Here is a 20466-nt window from a genome sequence, read left to right on the forward strand (position 1 = left end):
CACACCACAAAGCCCCCACTACATCCCTACTGCAATAAGCAGGTGGGTTGTGAGGAAGTTCTTTTCGATCTGGGAGTGGCAGAGATTACAAAAAAAAAGTCCTAAACAGCCACTCAACTTGTTTTATTCACTGCAATCATGCAAAGGTAAAATGCCAAGGTACCAGATTGTTATAAGTGAATAAAGTAAGTTGAATTGCCATTTGCATCTTTGTGTGTGTGTGTGTGTGTGTGTGTGTGTGTGTGTGTGTGTGTGTGTGTGTGTGTGTGTGTGTGTGTGTGTGTGTGTGTGTGTGTGTGTGTGTGTGTGTGTGTGTGTGTGTGTGTCTTACTGAGATCACTGAAGTGGTACAGCTGTTTTAATTTTTTAGACAGCAAAAGTGTTTTGAATTAATGTTCATCATATTGATCACTGCTGCGACAGCCTTAGTTACATGGGTTATATCCTGAAAAAGATATAACAGCCAGCCAGCTTACAAAGCTGCAGGCCAAATTCCACAAACTCAAACTGCCAGACAGCTTGAGGTGAGCTGACTTAAAGACAATGGTTTGGGCGTGAAGCCTTTCAGAGTCTTACTGCCGCTGAAGAGTACAGTCCTCTGAGGCTTTTGAGGATTGGTGGTTGGATTGTGCTTCCCTTTGCTAAGCAGATCAGTTCCCTTTGTGGAAAAAAATCTTAAATTTTCTTAATTTTGTTGATGTTTTGTTAATTTCATCTTCGTGGAAGTTATTTTAAAGCTAGGAGTGTTGCATGTTAATGGACTGTCTCTTGACTGTAACATACTTTTAAACGGAGCACTCATTTTCTTTTTCTTTCAGATTAAAAGTAGTGTCAATTTAATGGAAATATTTTTTTCTGTGGATAAGTTGTGTTTATTTTTCTCTTGTGAAGCTGGCATAGTGTTTTTAAAAGTTTTTTTTCTGTCCAAAAAGTAACGTTTTTGTGGACTGCATTTTTACTTGCAATTGCCACTTGTCTTCCCTGGGAACGTAGTACCATTTTCAGCTTGACTGTGGAACTGACTATTCATCCCACAATCTTCAAGTCACAAAAAAAAGCAAACGGCATTTAACACCACAGCAGGGTACCAGTTTCTCTCAGCCACAGGTGGGTGATTCTGCTGTGGCCATTTGTTGTACCTCAGACCACTCATCTTTTACCCCATTCCCTCTAGTATAGCACCCACAGCCTCTATGGACTGGAGGTTAGCCACGTCCACTATGGCTGCTGTATCAAAAAAAAAAAAAAAAATAGAAAAGCAAGCATGTATCTCCTCCTCCTCCAATTTCTTTGGAATGAAGTAGTTTACTGAGTCTGGCTTAGGGTTTAATTCAGGCTATTGATACTTTTTACAAGTTTGTTCCTGATAAAAGAAAGAGGGATACCTCTTTTCATTAAGAGATTCAGAATTATGTATATGGACAGATACAGGGATGTTCTTCATGTTTCACTGTTGTAGTCATTACATTTGGGTTTTCTGCTTGCAGGTAGCCCTCATTCGGCCTGATTTACAAAGTCTTAGGTCCTGCATCGGTTGCTGTCCCTTCTTCCATGACGTCAGGTCGTTAGGGGTTTAAAACATGCAGCCAACGCCATTACATCAGTCTTTCTTGCCGTGTGGTGCCTGAAGCAGAAGCAGTTCGCAAGTGCCAGTCGGCCAACTCCTGAAATTTTTGTTTTCAAGTTTCAGAACCGAAATCTTCAACTAAAGCTAAGTACCCCGTTGGGGAAACTTTTTCTTGCTCCTTACCGATGTCAGCAAAAGTTAATAATTGCATTACTTGTGGAAATCAAATACCTCATAAAGATTTTCATTCGTAGTGTATTCCTTGTCTAGGCCCTGACCACGACGTACCGTGCTGTCGGTTTTGTGCTTTATTTAATAAGCGCACTATCCATCATCGGTATATTTTCGCCTCTAAATGTTTTGGTTCTCGGTTTAATTATCCAGAAATGTCGTCGGTTAGCTATCCGACAACCGGGATTCTGATTAAATGCAAAGATAAAGACAGAGACAGGCCGCTGAGGTCCAAAACTGCCGACGACGCTTCTACTAAGCCAGTCGCCAGTTCGCCAGTACTCAGCTTTCGCAGCCCCTGATACCCACTGCTTCTGATTCTCAGGCCTCTACTAGGACCCATTCGGAGTCTGGTATGCGGCGAGATGCTTCAACTATGGAACCCTTGGATGTCTCTATCTTGGATGGGTTCGGAGTTGCTGTGCAGGCACCGGCTTCTGAGGGTGTATTCAGGCCTATGGACTTGCATGTTAAACCGATGCCTCCTTCTTCTTTTAGGCCTAAATCTCGAACCATGGCTAAAAAAATGATGCCCAGGCCACATGCTCAGGCCTCTATGCCTAAAAACAAGATAAGAATGGCTGAATATCTAATAACTCTAATCAGGGGTAGTCAACCCCCCTCCCCTTTCTAAGAGGCCTAGGACCAAAGTGGTTTATGAATCTTCTGACCAGGATTCTGTTTTTTCTGATTCTTCTGATGATCTGGATTTGCCCTTATCTACTTATGAGGATTCTGATGCAGAGGACTCCATTCCCCCTGCTTCCCGTCCAGAGGATTTTTCGTTTAGGGAAACCTTACATAGTCTATGGGAGCATTTCCACTGGGAAAGCCAGGATTTTTCTGATTCAAAAAAGACGCTTAGGGATTTCTTACTCCTACCTCAGCATACGCCTTTAGCTATTCCTCCTGTACTAGATATTGTTGATAATGCTTTTTCGGAATCTAGTTTGGCCCCTGAGTCCTTGCCTCCTGCTCCCAGAAAACCAGACAGATACTACAGGGTCCCTGAGTCACACAAGTTTCTTTTTAAAAATCCTATTGCGGATCCAGAGACTTTCACAGGGGCCCAAGGGCATTAAGGCTTCTACTGCTAAAAATCCTGCCCCTTCTGATAGAGACTCCAGGGCGCTGGATAGATGGGGTAAGAAGGTTTACACTTCTGCAACCTTGGCCATTAGGGCTTTAAACTGCCAGTTTCATATGTTCATATGTATCAGCAACATGTTACTGGATTGCTTAAACAGAAAATTATGTTGATTCCTGACTGTGTGGAAAAAAAAGAATTACAGGATTTAATGCATTCTGCTGAACAAGTTGGAAAACATACTTTGCAATGTGGTTTTGGTTCATTAGAGGCCTCTTGCAGGGCCACTGTTACTAGGGCTGTGCTCAGAAGGCATGCTTGGCTTAAGGCGCTATCTTTGCCTGATCATGTTAAAGCTACATTGTTGGATGTTCCCTTAAATCAGGACTGCCTGATTGACAACAAGGCTGAGGAAGTTCTTAAAAAGATGGAAGATAAAGCTAAATCTATGCAAACTGTTAAAGATTTCTTACAAGTTCAGCCTCCTCGATTTAGTAGGCACTGGCCTTCTAAGAATTGGTCCTTTCCAGCCCCTTCCAGGTCTTCTCAAACCAAACCCAGACACAGCAAAAACCCCAGGTTTCAGTCCCAGGGGACACACAGGACTAAGCAGTGGGGGGGCCTCCTCTTCCAAATCTGGGAGTAATAAGACGCCCCCCTATGGTAAACTGTCTCAATGACTTCCTTTTAAAATTTCCAAGCACTTATCAACTGACTTCCTCTTTGGGGGAAAGATTGCTCTTCATGCAAAGAACTGGGAACTCATTACCCAGGACAAATGGGTTTTAAATATAGTGTCCCAGGGATACAGATTTCACTTCTGCACATTGCCAACACCAAGCGGGTGGCCGGACCTACCCCCAAATCAGTGGGCAGAGGCACAAAAACAAGTACTTTCTCTCTTAAGAATGAGGGCTATTCAACTGGTACCAGAAGAGGAAAAGGGACAAGGTTTATACTTGAGACTTTTCCTGGTACCCAGAAAAGACAATTCATGGTGTCCTATCCTGAACCTGTCTACTCTAAACACCTTTTTGGAGATTCCAAAATTCAAGATGCTGACTCTTCACCAATTACTTCCTATGCTAGGCAAAGATGCCTGGTTGGCAACACTAGATTTAAAAGATGCATACCTGCACATCCCAATCAGGGAATCTTGCAGAAGATACCTACGCTTCAAAGCAGACTACACGCACTATCAGTTCTCTGCACTGCCCTTTGGCTTATCTACTGTGCCCAGGGTATTCACAAAGTGCCTAGCTCCAGTTATTGCATTTTGCAGGCAAAGAAATATTCAAATACCCATACCTGGACGATTGTCTAATTCAGGCAGAAAGCCAGGACATACTTTTGAATCATCTGGCATTTGTACAAAGGGTTCTAACTTGTCTGGGGTTCAACATAAACAAAAAGAAATCTCACCTGGTACCCTATCAACAAATTATATTCTTGGGAGCAAGCTTGAATACAACTTCCCAGATTGCCTACCTCACGCCAGAGAAACAAACTGCCTACCTCATGCCATAGAACCAAACTCATTTGACAACCTACTTCAAACAAGCGGCCACAAAAACCCTGCTATCTGCAAGACAAATACTGCAAGCCTTGGAGTTCATGGCCTCCTGCATTCTTCTAATTCCATATGCAAGACTGCATATGAGGAAACTGCAGTGGTATCTAAAAAGCCTATGGTGTCAACATTCTCAGGATCTAGAAGCAATGATTCCTATCATACCTTCCCAATGCCTAGAGTTCCTTTGGTGGGCAGAGGCCTGCCACCAAAACAAGGGACTGCCTTTCACACCACCCCCTGCCGCCCAAACCCTAACAACAGACGCATCAGACTATGCATGGGGGGGCTCACCTGGCAGGGAAGTGCATTCAGGGCAAATGGAACCCAAGTCAAATGCACCTGCATATCAATCAAAAAGAAATGTTAGCTGTACAGAATGCTCTGACAGCCTTCAAAGACCACATTCTTCCAGGACAGCTAATGGTAAAGATGGACAACACCACTGTAATGTGGTACATAAACAAGCGGGGGGGGGGGTACACATTCTTACCCCCTCTGCAGGCTAGCCATGGCATTATGGAACACAGCCTTGAGTTACCAAGTGCACCTACAAGCTCAATTCCTGTCAGGAAAGTTAAATACACTGGCAGACGGACTAAGCAGAAACCTCATGGACCCACACGAGTGGAAACTGGAACCAAGGATGTTCAACATGTTGACAAGCAAATGGGGGAGCCCAGATATAGACCTGTTTGCCTCTCCCCAGAACTACCAATTGGACAAATTTTGCACAAGGACTCCCCACAAACAAGCCTGGAAAGTGGATGCTCTGTCCTTCAGCTGGAAAAACCTATCAGTCTATGCCTTCCCCCCTCTGTCTCTGCTCTCCAAAGTACTAATAAAAATCAAACAGGAAAAACCAAGGATAATTCTGATTGCTTCAGACTGGCCACGCCAACACTAGTACCCCCTCCTGCACAGTGTGTCACGGTTATCCCCATGGCACCTGCCTCAGACTCCTTCCCTGTTGTCTCAGCAGGAGAACCAGATTCTGCACCCCCAGCGTCTAACACTGAATCTTGCAGCCTGGCTAATTACATAATCGCTCCTTTACCATCCCTCAGTAAACCTGTGATGGATATCATTTTAGAGGCAAGGAGGCCTAGCACTAGAAAATCCTGTGCTGAAAAATGGAAAAGATTCTGTGCCTGGAACCAGTCTCAAGGGTTGAGCACAGCAGCACCCAATTTACCTCAGATTTTACAATACTTAACTGAGATGCTTCCCAAGGGCCTGTCTTTTTCCTCCATTAAAATCCACGCCTCAGCCATTTCAGGTCATTATAACACAGAACTCCCCCCCCCCTCTTCTCTCATCCACTGCTCAAGCAGTTCCTCAGAGGGGCCAAAAATTTGAGACCACCCAGGAGAGCACCAACCCCAGCCTGGGACCTTAACTTTGTTTTGGAGAAACTCACTCTACCTCCTTTCGAGCCAGCTGCTACTGCAGACTTAAAATTTCTTTCTTGGAAAACAGCTTTCATTTTAGCAATCACTTCAGCTAGAAGGGTATCTGAATTACAGGCTCTTATGGCAGTGGAGCCTTTCATCATCATTCATGCGGACAGGGAGTCCCTCAGAACCAATCCATCCTTCATGCCCAAGGTGTTATCCAGTATGGCTCTTAATCAGTCCATTAATTTGCCAACCTTCTTTCCCAATGCACATTACAAAGGGGAACAGATACTGCATTCCTTAGATGTGCACAGACAACTCAGATTCTACAGGGACAGGACTAAACCTCAAAGGAAATACAACTGCTGGCAGCATTTGCAGCAGGGGCGGAGGGGAAGGCTATTTCAAAGCAAGACATTTCTAAATGGATAGGCCATTGCATTAATTTCTGCTATAAGTACCATGGAAAACCTATCCCCCAGGGGATCAGACCTCACTGCACCAGGGCTGCATCTACTTCTACAGCCTTTCACAGAGGCGTCCCTACCAGGGACATCCTAGAAGCTGCTACCTGGAGTTCTGTACATACTTTCACCAAGCATTACCATTTGCCAATTTTCTCTAAGTCCAGAGTTGGCTTTGCCACTGCAGTTTTGTAGGGCCTTATAGCTGGTCCTAATGCTATCTAAATTCCTCCTCCCAACCACAGCTTTGGGAATCTACCCAAATGTAATGACTGCAACAGTGAAACACAAAGAACATAGTACAGTTGTGTACACTTACCATAAATGTATATGTTTGAGTGTATTCACTGTTGCAGTCCTGGTTACCCTCCCTCCAGCCCCCTAACTTCTTTTGGCTCTACCTCTACTTTCGTTTACTATGCTTAAAAACCTTTTTGGTGTATTTGCTTTTTTGTTGGAGGTATATCATTGTACTTTTATATTTAATTGCTCCCCATTAGGGGGGCACCTGACATCTGGGGCAAGAAAAACTGATGTAATGGCATTGGCTGCATGTTTTATACCCCTGACGACCTGACGTCATGGAAGAAGGGATAGCAACTGATGCAGGACCCAAGACTTTGTTAATCAGGCCGACTGCAGGCTACCTGCAAGCAGATAACCCAAATGTAATGACTGCAACAGTGAATACACTCGAACATCTACATTTATAGTAAGTGTACACAACTGTACTTTTTTTTCCATTTTTTTATACAGACTCAGTAGAGCACAGTTTCTTTTTTTTTTTTCCATATTTATTTTTATTTGTTTTCCAAAAGTATATTACAGTAGATAAAGTAGAGCTCAGTTTCTGATTCTTTCTGTGTGTGTGTGTGTGTGTGGTGGTGGGGGTCTGCTTTTCTAAGACTACTGCAAAATGTGCCACTGTTTTCATTGGGAGAACACTGAGGTTTATCAATCCCTCAGAAAATACTATGAGCTGTTACAGAAGGAATTTCCAGAAACTTAACCCATTTCCCAAGTTCTGATTTTTTTTTAGTGACACCTTTCGCCCCAGAACTTAGACCAAAGCTGCAAAGGCAGTGGTGTTCCCATATTCATAAAGGATGCACTCACCTCCAGACTGGTAGCCCAACATAATGCATCAGAGATACTTCAGGTGCAGCTAACATTGGGTAAAACTGCAATTCGGGTCATAGCCTGCTATAGGTCCCCAACCATGTCCCAAGACTCGCACTCCACGTTCCTATGCATCCTGGAGAATATAAGGGTCCAAGCTAACACTTTCTTTCTAGGCGACTTCAACTATCCCTCCATAAACTGGGTAAACTAGTCATGTACCAATACACTTGCCCAATGTTTCCTGGAGTTCATTAATTCCAATACCATTGACAGCTCATTCGTACCCCTACTAGAGGTAGCAATATCCTTGTCCTGGTCATTACTAACATGGGCGACCATTGCTGTACACCAATAGTCAGCTCCTCCCTGATTAGATCTGACCACAAACTAATCACCTTGGAAATCCCCCCCCCCCCCCCAGCAAAGGTTACCACAATGAAAAACTTCTCCAAAGCTAACTTTGAGAGCCTAAAACCATAGGTGGCTAACTTCACTGCCCCCAGTCAAATAGAGAATATTTGCCTGACTGCAGAATCATACACCAATGCACTGTACGAACACATGCACAAATGCATGGATCTCACCATACCCAATAAAACCAAGACACTCTCCTCCAAAAAAAGGAAGCCAATCTAGTGGTCCCCTGCCATAAACAAACTCTACAACAGAAGAAGGAAACTGATGCAGAATAAGGTGAATTCCCAAGACTGGAAAAACTCCCTTGTCTGCCTCAACAAAAAGTTGCGATCCCTCATCAAATCCTCTAAAGCTAGGTATGAAAACAGAATTGCAGCAGATAGTAAAGACATCCACAAGGCCTTCTATAGTTATGTAAAGAATCTCCACAGCAATGCCCAAATTTGCTCTGAGCTACTGCACAATGGTACCTCCTATACCGACCCAACAGATATTACCAGTATACTGGCCGACAGATTGTGCCAACTTTACCCCCCCACCCCCAAAAGGACCAATCACAATACCAGTAGACTGTCAGGCACCCAGTATTACTGCTGCACAGGTTAAAGCAGCACTGCCCAAGGCCAAGAATACAGCTTCTATGGGACCTGACAATATCCCTGGTTGTGTTCTACATGAACTACAGAGTGAACTGGCACCTCACCTGTGTGCCCTGTTCAATCACAGCCTCACCTCAGGCTTTGTCACTGCCGAATGGCTCACTGCTACAGTCATCCCTCTCCACAAAGGAGGAGCGACTACAGACCCTGGGAACTATTGCCCCATTAGCCTGACGAGTCTGATATGCAAAGCTATGCAACACATCATCATGGACTTAATAAACAAGGATATAGGGAATCTCCAAACTCTGGATCTCATACAGTTTGGTTTTGTGAAGGGTAGATCATGCCTGCTCAACTTGGTTGACTTCTTTGAGACAGTCATCAGAGCTGTGGATGAAGGCAAGGTGGTTCATACAGCCCACCTTGATCTGACCAAGGCTTTTGATACCATTCCCTACTCAGGAATAATAGAAAAACTCACTAAGCTTGGCATCAACCCCTATATCACTAGGTGGGTTGCAAACTGGCTCACAGATAGAACCCACAGTGTGAAAGTAGCTGACTACAAGTCAGACTGCTGATAAATCATGAGTGGAGTCCCACAGGGTTCGGTCCTGGGTCCTCTCTTGTTTGGTATCTACTTCTCTGAAGTCCAGGCCAACACAAAAAGACTCTGGCTGACAAAGTTTGCAGATGATTGCAAGTTGGGAGCTATTATTAACTCCCCAAGTGATGTTGACATCCTACAGAATGGCCTCACTCTGTCCAACAACTGGTGTTAGAGCCATGGCCTTAAGCTCAATGCCAAAAAATGTCTCATCATCCCCTTTGGGAAAAACCTGGTTCCCATGAATTACCACATTGATGTTAGTCCACTGAACACAGAAGACATTATAAGAGATCTGGGAACACAGGTTGACAGCAAATTCTCTTTTGATCACCACATTACCACTGTGGTCAGAAAGTCCTTCTGTGTGGCACATCTCATTTCTAAGGGTTTTGCATCCAGGAAGAAAGAGGTCACTGTCTCCCCCTACTCTTCCCTCATTAGGCCAGTCATCGAGTACAATGCCCCATTTGGCATGTACCTCACTAGACACCTGCAACAACTGGAGAGGCCACACATGTACCTCACAAAGGGGATCCTAGGTCTTAAACACTTGTCCTATATGGACAGACTAAAAAAAACTCCCAACTATTCTCTGTTCTCATATCGCCTACTTAGAGGCGATCTCTACTTGACTTACAAACCATGTCTGTTAGAAACTCTAATTCTAAAGAAATCCCAATCCCTCCACACTACACGCTCCAGAGACCTCATCCTCATTACCATAATTAACAGAACATTCTGGAGGGACAGGTTCATAACCCAGAGACTGCCCATGCTATGGAACAGACTTCCCATAAATGTCAAGCAGGGCACCCTGCTGACCCTCTTCAGGAGAAATCTTGATGAGTGGATGGGAAACAGAAAATTCACCCCGGGGATAACACCAGTGACTCTACTCGACAGAGGCACTGGGAACTAAGGTCAGGTGGCACTATGTCAGGGTAATCCTATGGCTGGGATTGTAAAGGCCTAGTACTCACCTGTGTGTGTGCGTGTGTATGTGTGTGTGTGTGTGTGTGTCTGTGTGTGTGTGTCTGTGTGATTTTCCTTGTAGTCAGCCAGCTGCCCCTAAATAACAGCTAGAATGTATAATGTTCCTCAGTGTTTTACATTTTTTTACACTGTTCCCAAACCTGGCCCAGCAGCTTTAGTTGATCCCCCAGCTGACAAGCACTTAGTTTATTCCAATCCTACTCTTTTCTTAAAGTGTGGGAATAAAGTGTATACTTCTGCAACTTTGATTTTCAGAATTTTGAATTGTCAGGCTCATATGCTAAAGTTTATTCTGACAAGTTGTGAAAGTATGAGAAATCTTTTTATCTCCAATTTTTTCTTGTAAAGAAAAATCTGCTTCAAATAACTTAATTTCTATTGCAGAGGTCACTTCTCATTATTTGCAGTGCACATATGACTCTGTTGATATGTCTTCCAGGGATATGGCCACTGGTACTGTTTTGAGGAGGTTTGTATGGTTGTTTCAAGATTAGAGATTTAGTGTTTGCCCCCTCTGCTACAGAGGTGAACAAAAAGTATGATGAAAGGGACAATATGATACAGGGAACCTCTATGATTTTTCAGTCCTCTTTTTTTCCGAATTGTCCAAGCAGTTTTCTATCTCCTCATCTAATTTTGGGGGAAAAAAACAGTCTCTCAACAAAATTCAGGTAACCAGAAGTTTAAGAAGAAAATGCAAGGGGGTCCCAAAAAGCACTCTTGAACCTTCCAAAACCAAGGACAGTTCATCAAGTCAGAATGACTACTCTAGAGACCTTGTGAACCCCTCCCACCCTGGCCCCCTTTTTCTGAAAGACATTCTGAATCTCCATTGTTCTATTTGGCAGTGGTTTCTAAAAATCATTCATCAAGGTTACAGATGGCAGTGCAAGGAAATTCCTCCTTTACAGGGGGTCATTCCTAATCCTCCAGATCAGACTATTTTGTTTCCACCTGTTCTTCATCACATGTTGTCTCAAGGGGTAATTAGAACAGTTCCTTCTTTCCAGATGGGAAAGGTTTTTATTCGAAGATATTCCTAGTGCCAAAGAAAGAAAATGCTTGGAGACAAGTTCTGGATCTTTTTTCTTAAACATGTTTGTGATAGTGGCAAAATTCAAAATGAAGTCACTTCTCACCCTGTTACTTCTTCTCCCTCTTCAGGTTTCCTGGTAACTGTAGACTTAAAAGATGCTTATCATTACATTCATCCAGACTTCAGGCGTTTTTTTACGGGTTTGTAAGTCTGGATCACATCATCAGTCTTCTACTTTACCAGTTGGACTGTCAGCTGCACCAAGAGTGTTCACAAAGTGTCTAGATCCAGTTGTAGCTCTTTGCAGGCTAGAGGGTATCCACATTTTTCCACATTTAGATTACCCGCTTACCTTTATAGGGTCTTTTTTAAAATGTCAAGAATATCTGTCATGGGTGAGAGATCTCTTACACAAACTGGGATTCCAAGAAAACATTCAAAAGTCTTTCTTGACTCCTTCACACAGGATTTTGTTCCAGGAATATCAATTAGTCACCTCAGTTCAAAGAGTTTTTCTTCCACAGGAAAAAATACAACTTTATTTACATCTATTTCTAAGGTTTTCCACTCAGACTTCATTCACTGCGAAGGAATATCTCAGGATTTTGGGTGTCATGACACCCCAGGCAAAACTCCACATGAGAAATGTACATGGGTATTTGAAATCTCCTTGATCCCAACATCAACACCCTTTATCTTTTCAAATCCCAGTGCTGGGATCTGTCAGAAGATAAGTCTTTTGAGGGGAGACAACAGAAGTCTTTAAATCCAGGTCTCACCTTCCCCCTGTTTCAAAGCAGTCAGTCACCACAGATTCTTCAGACTTTGCTTGGGGAGTAGTTTCAGGAGAGATAAAACTGCATGGTGTGGGACACCAAAGAGAGATTCACACATAAATAGGTTCATAGGTATGTACTAGGGTATCGTCTCTAGGGCCTATATAAGTCTAGCCAAATGAGGTTTCCTGGCTTTCGCTTTCCAAGAAAATGATTTTCCTGTGCCCCTGTTGAGCAGCACCACAGCAGTGATCTCTGGGGTGAATTTCCTGTTTCTCATCCAGTTGTCAAGATTTCTCTTAAAGCGGGCTAATGAGGAGCTCTGCTTGACGTGAATGGGTAGCCTGTTCAAGAGCATGGGAAGTCTCTGGGACAGGAATATATCCCTCCAGCATGTTCTGTTTATTGTGGTGACAAGGTTTAGGTCCCTGTAGCATGTGGCTCAAAGAGATTGGGATTTTTTAAAGTGTAGCATGTCTGAGCTAGACATGGCTTTGTATGTTAGGCAGAGGTCGCCTCTGAGTAGGCGACATGTGACAGAGTTGAGCTGGAGTCTTTTTGTGTATGGCATCTGTTTGAGGCCGGTAATCCTCCTAGTGAGGTATTTCTGTGGCCTTTCTAGTTGTTGCATATGTCTTGCGAGGCACATGCCAAATGTGGCATTATATTCTATAATGCATCTGATGAGGGATGAGTAGAGAGGAACGATGACCTCTCTTTTTCTGGAGGAGAACCCCTTTGTGATGAGGTGTGCCACGTAGAAGGATTTCCTGACTATTGTGGCAACGTGATTATCAAAGGAGAGACTACTGTCCAACTGTGTCCCAAGGTCTCTTATCACACTTTCGGTGTTTAGTAGGCTACTGCCTACGTGGTAGTTCATGGGTATGGTGTTTTTCCCAAAGGGGATGACAGTGCACTTCTTGGCATTGAACTTTAGGTCATGACTTTGACACCAATCAGTCTCAGTGAGGCCTTTGTGTAGAATGTCCACATCCTTAGGTGAATCTATTATGCCTCCTAGTTTGCAGTTGTCTGCGAATTTTGTTAGCCAGAGACCAGCTGTATTAGCCTGGACTTCAGAGAAGTAGATACTGAACGAGAGAGGACCCAGGACCAACCCCTGTGGTACTCCGCTTATCACTGGTCTGAAGCTGGATTTGGAGTCAGCTACTTTTACTGTGTGGGTTCTGTCAATGAGCCATTTGGCCACTCATCTTGTGACATATGGGTTTATGCCTATTCCGTTGAGTTTAGCTATAGTACCAGAGTGGGGGATGGTGTCAAAAGCCTTGGCGAGGTCAAGATAGGCTATGTGCACCACCTTACCCTTGTCTACGGCTCTGGTGACTGCTTCGAAGAAGTCAGTCAGGTTTAGGAGGCATGATCTATCTTTTACAAACTCAAACTGAGTGGGGTCCAGAGTTTGGAGGTTACCTATGTCTTTGTTTATAAACTCTAGGATGATGCGTTCCATGGCCTATGCAGACCAGGCTCGTCAGGCTAATGGGGTGGTAGTTCCCGGGGTCAGTGGTGGCACCCACTTTGTGGAGTAGGATAACCGTCACTGTGCACCATTTCATAGGCACAAAGCCCGAAGTGAGGCTATAGTTGAACATGGTACTTAGGTGGGGTGCCAGTTCATTCTGTAGTGTGTGCAGAACGCAGCTTGGAATGTTGTCCGGTCCCATGGATGCTGTTCTTGGCTTTGGATTGTGTGGTCTTTACCTGTGCATCTGTGATTACAGGGGCTTTGCAATCTTCCTGTATGGAGATGGGCCCTTGGGGGGGTGAGGGGGGGTAAAGTTTGCACTGAACCTGTCTGCCAGGATGTTGGCAATATCAGTTGGTTCAGTAAATGTAGTGTCATTGTGCTGTAGTTCCAAGCAGATCTGAGTGTTGCCATTGAGATTCTTGACATAGCTGTAGAAAGCTTTGTGGTTGTCTTTAGAATGCATAGCAATTTTATTTTCGTAACTAGCTTTGGAGGATTTTATGAGGGATCTCAGCTTCTTGCTGAGGCTGACCAGGGAGTTCCTGCAATCATGGGATTTTGCTTTTTTTTGCAGCAGTTTCTTCCTTCTGTTGTAGAGTTTGTTTATGGCAGGGGACCACTAGATTGGCTTCCTTTTTTTGGAGGATAGCGGCTTGGTTCTGTTGGGGATGGCATGGTCCATGCAGGAGATGCTTGCCCTGATCAAGGCACTCAACTCTCTGAACCTTATTCGGTCTCCTGAACCTGTTGAAGTGGTTACAGACAGTACCACAGTCATGTGGTACATCAACAAGCAAAGGGGAATCAGGTCGATAACCCATTTGCAGATAAGCCATGTTAGCTTGAGATAATGCATCACCATGGAGTTTCACTATACAGGCATTCTACATTATGTCAGAGCATAATTGTGTGGCAGACACATTCAGCAGGACTAAGACAGACCCTCACAAATGGAAACTAGATAAAGGGGTCTTAAAAGATTTGATCCATCTGTGGAGAGTTCCTAAAGTTCGGCCTCTTTGCCTCTTCTCTTTAAATTCATCTCGGAAATTTCTGTTCCAGAACTCTGTGTGAGAAAGCCTGAAAGACAGATGTTTCTTATTTTCTTTGAACAGGAATGTTCCTGTAGGCCTTTCCACTAATATCCAGGGTACTTCTGAAGATTTCAGAAGAAATGCCACAAGATCAGTGTAGTGACTCCCTTCTGGCCCAGGCAACTGTGGTTCTACCTTCTTTTGTAAATGGCCAGGTGCAATTACCACAAGCTTCATTACAGACTGGATCTACTCACACAAGAGCAGGGGTGTTTGATACACCTTGGCATCAGTTATCTTCAGCTGACTGCCTGGATGATAAGGTCTTAATTCCTTTTAGAGTGCCTTTTACTGAGGGCATGCAGCAGGTACAAATGGAGTCAAGAAAGCCCATTACTAGAATATCATATATTAGAAAACAGAAAAGGCTTTCTAGTTGGTGCCAACAACTTAACTAGCATCCTTTAAGGTCTAGTTGTTCTCTGGTTTTATAACATTTGTGTGAGTTACTGTCCTATGGCCTTTCATTATTCCTCTGTTAAGATTAATTTATCAGCTGTTTCAGTATGTCTGCCCATGGATTCACCTCTTTCAAGGCAGTCTCATGTGAAAATGTTCTTGAAAGGTGTTTTGCATAAGAGTCCTTCAAGAAAAGCAGCGGCTGCTGCTTGGGATCTTAATTTTGTGTTAGAGAAAGTATCACTTGCTCCATTTGAACCAGCTACTCTGGCTGACTTGAGGTTATTAACATGGAAAACGGTTTTACTGATTGCTCTGATCTCTGCAAAAAAGATATGAGTCGCAAGTTCTTAATGGTGTGCCAACCCTATCTCATTTTCAGTAGGGGCAGCATTTCTTTGAGACTAAGCAATCTTTTATGCCTGAAGTGGTAACTGAATTTACTTTAAGTCAAACTTTCCATCTTCCCATTTTCTTTCCAGAACCTAAAATGAAGGTGAAAGGATACTCCATACCTTTGATGTTCACAGACAACTCGGGTACTATGTTAATTTTTCATGTCTTCATAGCAGTTGTTCATTTCTTGTGAAAATAAGAAGGGACAACTTGTGTCAAAACTGACTATATCCAAATGGTTGTCTAAGGCAATTACCTTTTGTTATACTCGCCATAATAAAACTGTTCCAGTCAGGGTCAAGGCTGCACTCTACCAGGCCCTTGACTTCTTCTGTGGCTTTTCAGAAAGGGTTGGATTCTAGAAGTATTCTAGAAGCTACTACTTGGTCCTCTCTCATTCTTTTACAACGCACTGTAAGCTTGATTACTTCTGTAAGCCCAAATCAGGCTTTGTTAGGTCCATTCTCCAAGGGTTCCTGGACTCTTCTCCTTACACCTCCCAAATGTAGATAGCTAAGGTAATCTACACATATAGTTAAGGCTACTGCAGCAGTGATTAATATGTTGAACATAGTGCAGTTGTATAGGTTGAACTGACCATCACAGTTGATGTTCGAATGATCACTGCCACAATAACCACTCCCTCCCTCCATCCCCCTTGTTTTTGGTGCATTTTTCTGCCACAGTGTGGACATTTATGTTTTATTACTTCTAGCATTGTCCTATTAGGGCTCATCCTTCCTATCTGTGGTGCAGGAAAGCTCTGAAGGGTTTTGCTTCCAAACTTGCCTTTTAATATGCCCAGCTTGAGCTGCCTGACAGTTTGGGTGAGTGAAAGGTGCCCAGAAGCTTTGGAAGCTGGTTTGCTGTTATGTCCTTGGCAGGATATAACCTATATATCTAAGGCTACTGCAGCAGTGATCATTTGAATATCTACTGTCATGGTAAGTTCAACTTGTACTTTACTAGTTAGCTATGTCAGGTTTCTTTTCATAAAAAGTGGGACACGGTGAAGTGAAAGGAGAATCATAATATCCCTTTAAAGTTAATTTTAGTTGTACTTGAAATAAAATATTTAACACTTTTTTTGTTTTTTTGTTTTAGGAATTCATGACGACAAAAGAAGCTGTCAAGAGATATCTTTTGGCTTACAAACTAATGCTTGATTTTTTTGGAATAAGACTGGTAGATAAAAATGGAAATGTAGCACGAGCCTCAAACTGGTGTGAGCGATTTAAACATTTAAATGAGTAAGTATTGTGAAGCAGTTAAGAAATTAGTGGTTCCAAATGTTACTGAAATATGTCACGCAGTGCCAGTGTGTTTCTAATAGTGGTTGCAGAATGTCTTCTTGCTTGTCATTCATTAGGTTAAACGTAGAAAACCTCATCTGCGAACTAAAAAATGAATTTTTTGTCTTCACTCACACACAGTCCCAGCAGACTTACAGTAATAGTAAGCATGTTTGTTTATAAAATCCAGAAAAGTGATTTCATGTTTAAAAATTAATTTAATTTCATTGTGGTGTAGACATTCAGGCCATTACTTATTAGTATATTCAGTCATACAGTTTGATGCAAGTTGGTTATGCAACACAGAGTACAAGAATGTTTGTGTGTTGTGTGTGTGTGTGTGTGTGTGTGTGTGTGTGTGTGTGTGTGTGTGTGTGTGTGTGTGTGTGTGTGTGTGTGTGTGTGTGTGTGTGTAGGCAATGTTGTGGAGTAAGGGTAAGATTTTAATACTTGGATAAAGAAAGGGCTTAATAAGGTGTCTGCTCATTTCATCAATTGTTGCTTAACTACAGAAATAGTTGAGGTACCACAAAAGGGAAGGAGACATATCTGTGGCCATTCAGTTGTTTCTTTTTTTAAAAGTAAATTAACTGCTGTGCTTTTCTTTCAAGTGACATGTTTTCAGTGATTTCCCTAGAGGTGATCATGGACCATTTGGTTGGGTTGCCATCTTCTGCTCACTTGCATTTGTTAATCAGGTAGGTAAACTGTGCCTTTTCAGCCATGTGGCAAAGACATAGGTTCATAGGTTGGTACTGGGCTATCTGCCCGAAGGCATATATTAGCCCAGCCACGTTGTGCGGTATTCACCGCCCCTTTAGTAGTTCCCTAGACCCTTGTACTAGCAGCTAGTACCCTTGGCCCCTATCTAGTAGTGCTGTTGGTGTGATCCCTGGTGTGAACTTTCTGTTACCCATCCACTCATCAAGGTTCCTCTTGAAGAGTGATAGTGAGGGGCTCTGTCTTAAGTATACATAGCATCTAAAAGATTTGTAAAGGATACTGTATGTTTACAAAGAAAGTCCAACTGGGTTTAGTTAAACCCCTATTCAGCAGAGGCCTGGTGAGAAAAGCTCCTTTGATGTTTTACAGAAATTAACAAGATTACACATTAAATGATAGTGTAACAGTATACAGGTATTTACAGAATGCATGATATTTTAAGCAATGTGCTTAAATTTGCAGAGTACATGAATATGTAAGCATTTTCTGTATATATGTACAAAGCATATCACGTCAGATATAGAGCATTATAAGCCTTTATAATCTGAGAGTACAAGAGAGTTGTAGTGTAGATTCTTTTCCATTTGATGGTGTTTTAGGAAAAAAAAGCTAGCAGAGTATAAACCATTCAGTTTTGTAAAAGAAAAGTGGTGACATCCTTCTTAGAGGCATTATTTTGGTGGTTAGTATTTAAAGCCTCAGTCTTTAGAGAAAGAAAGAGAACAAGATAGGAGATGTTTTGGTTTTGTTTAATGTGCCAAGAGAGATTCAGTGAAAGAGTGAGAGAAAAGAGTGGAGGAAAGAAAATAGGTAGTAATCTGTATCTTGGCAAGTATATTAGTGGGTTGTAAGGTGAAGGAGGATGTACAAGAGTTAGCTATAGGAGTGAAGGTAGGGGGAGAGTGAGTAGGAAGTGTGTGGGGGAGTAAAGATAAGGGAGGTGGTACTAGTAGGGTTGTGTGGGTGGGTGGGAGCAGTGAGTGGAGTTCAGGAAGAGCTGTGGAAGAGTGAAAGTGACATTGGGAGAGAGTGCGGGTGGAACGCATCTGGGATTGGGAGTAGGATGGATAATTTGAAGACTATGTACACAGTTATACTAATGGTGAGACCAAGCTGTAGTAAAAAGTAAACGCAGCATAATATATTTCACTTCAGTGTAGTAGTGTAAAGTGTGTCTGTAGTTTGTCAGTTAGTAGTGCAGAAGAGGAAAACAGTTAAAGCAGACATAAATAACTTCCTACGTGTCATAGTGAATGACTTCACAAGAATGGAATGCAAGTCAGTAGCACAACTAATAAAATGCTGTTAAGAAGTTCTGATTATTGTGTGCTCCGGACCCCTACCAAACCAAATCTGTTAATCATTAGCATGCTTATATTGCTAACAGTAATAGATCTTTATTATTTTAATATATACATATTCATATATGTACATTAAACTACGGCATCAAGTATTGTCTATAATGAACTGTGCGCAACATTAATGTAACAGAAATTAATATTGACTTGTGGGTGAACAGATGAAGAGAAAAATGTATTAACCTTTGTTTCTGAAGCAATCGCAGTGCCTTTCCTTTATTTTGTTAAGCATTAGGAGGTTATTGAATTTTTACTTATTTTGGCATTTTATTTCATGATGGTGGACAGTTTTGCAGAATGCTATTTCTCTACAAACTAATGTAAAGTTTGGTATTACTGATTGTGTAGCTAGCATCATGATTTCTTATAGGTTGTAGTTTGTTTTGTATCTTAAGCACATTCTTTAAATGATTCCCTCCAGTACAGCTCTTTTGAGTGTACCTTTAACTCCCAGTGGGTGAGGCGTGAGCCTTTGAAAAATTAAATTATCACCATACAGTTCTAAGAAATACTCATTGACAGAGGTCAGATATCAATACAGTTGTGTTTACCATCATGTATGCTTCAAGATAAAATATTCTGATACCTTGTATGTAGCATGGTTTTGGAATTAGTAATGCAAACATGAACAAACAATATTTGATACCTAGAGGGCTCAGTAGGAGGTAACTGCAGAAACGCCTGGAGGAACACTGGGCTGTAATGAGAAAGAAGGCAATTTTTTTTGTTTGATAGTTTGAAGGTAAATGTGTTTAGTAGATTATCGGCACTGAGAGTGGTAGGTAACCATTTGGCCTTATTTAATGTCAAACAGTGATGCTTATTAGGCTTGGCTAGGTGAACATGCCTCAGAATTTTATTTTTAGTAGTTGTAGTAAACTGTAATTATGTGTAGATAAAAAAAGCAGTGATAGGCGAACAGTGATCGGCAGTGCATACTCCAGTGTGAGTAGTAAAACACTAATTGCAATTTGTTTTCTTGCTTCTGTAGTGAGTTTTACTACTTTTAGGACGGATTTAGTTGTTTTAATAGGTTGTGTGACTGGATTTCTGTATGAAGATGAAACGAAAGGTTTTAGTTCAAAACTCTACCAAGGTTGTTGGTGCATCCATTCATCTATCCATCCACAACTCCTTTTCCCCATTTCCCACATGGGGTCAGTCAGTCACTTCTACAGTGACAATCATGTAGACCTAAACAGCAGTTGGAATACCAGTTATTGGTGGTCAGGCTGCAGTTTTCTTGTCTATTCCAAATAACATGACAACACAGACTTTTGTGAGTTTAACACCAAGCTTGTTTTTGATCAGGCGATTCAAATTGGAGTCAATGTTTTTCACAGCTCATTTTTTAATGTTGTTTTTGTTTGCTGTAGCGATAAGTGAGTTGTTTGCAGTCGAAGTGCAAGGAGTATGTGACAGATTTCAAAAGAAGTCTGTTAATGAAAAGTGGAAAAAGCAGTGGGCCTAGAACTGGCCATTCAGGATAGCCATTAGTAGTGGTGCTTTAGAGACTATTGCTATGAGGGTACTGTTTAGTAGAGCGTTTCTAAACCATGTGACTATTACTTCAGAGAATCTATGGTTAGCTACTTTTGTAGTAATAGAGAGAGACTGACCGTCTCAAAGACTGAAGTATTTCACAAGTATCAAAGTTGTTGTCCATATTTGTAAGAATTAATTAGAAAAATAATAGGTGACACATGGTAGTGATTGGACTATATTTAGGTCTGAAGCCATGCTGTTTATCAGTTAGCATGTCATACTTTGATATTTTGTCTGGTCACATACAGTGTTTTCTAAGATTTCGGCCACTAGGCAAACATTTGTTTGTTGG

At 42.2% G+C, this 20466-nt stretch overlaps 1 protein-coding gene across 2 annotated transcripts in view; it reads left to right on the top strand.

The window, feature by feature from the left end:
- Positions 1 to 20466, top strand: part of LOC122806681 (opioid growth factor receptor-like protein 1) — a 575270-nt gene that overhangs the window by 439012 nt on the left and 115792 nt on the right. For both annotated transcript variants that reach the window (XM_044077305.1, XM_044077312.1), the window contains exon 6: positions 16361 to 16506. In XM_044077305.1, the coding sequence (XP_043933240.1) occupies positions 16361 to 16506 (146 nt within the window). The remainder of the gene's footprint in view (positions 1 to 16360; positions 16507 to 20466) is intronic.

Source organism: Protopterus annectens, chromosome 1.part1, assembly GCF_019279795.1.
Source record: "Protopterus annectens isolate FY-2018-M chromosome 1.part1, PAN1.0, whole genome shotgun sequence".
Lineage (NCBI taxonomy): Eukaryota > Metazoa > Chordata > Ceratodontiformes > Protopteridae > Protopterus > Protopterus annectens.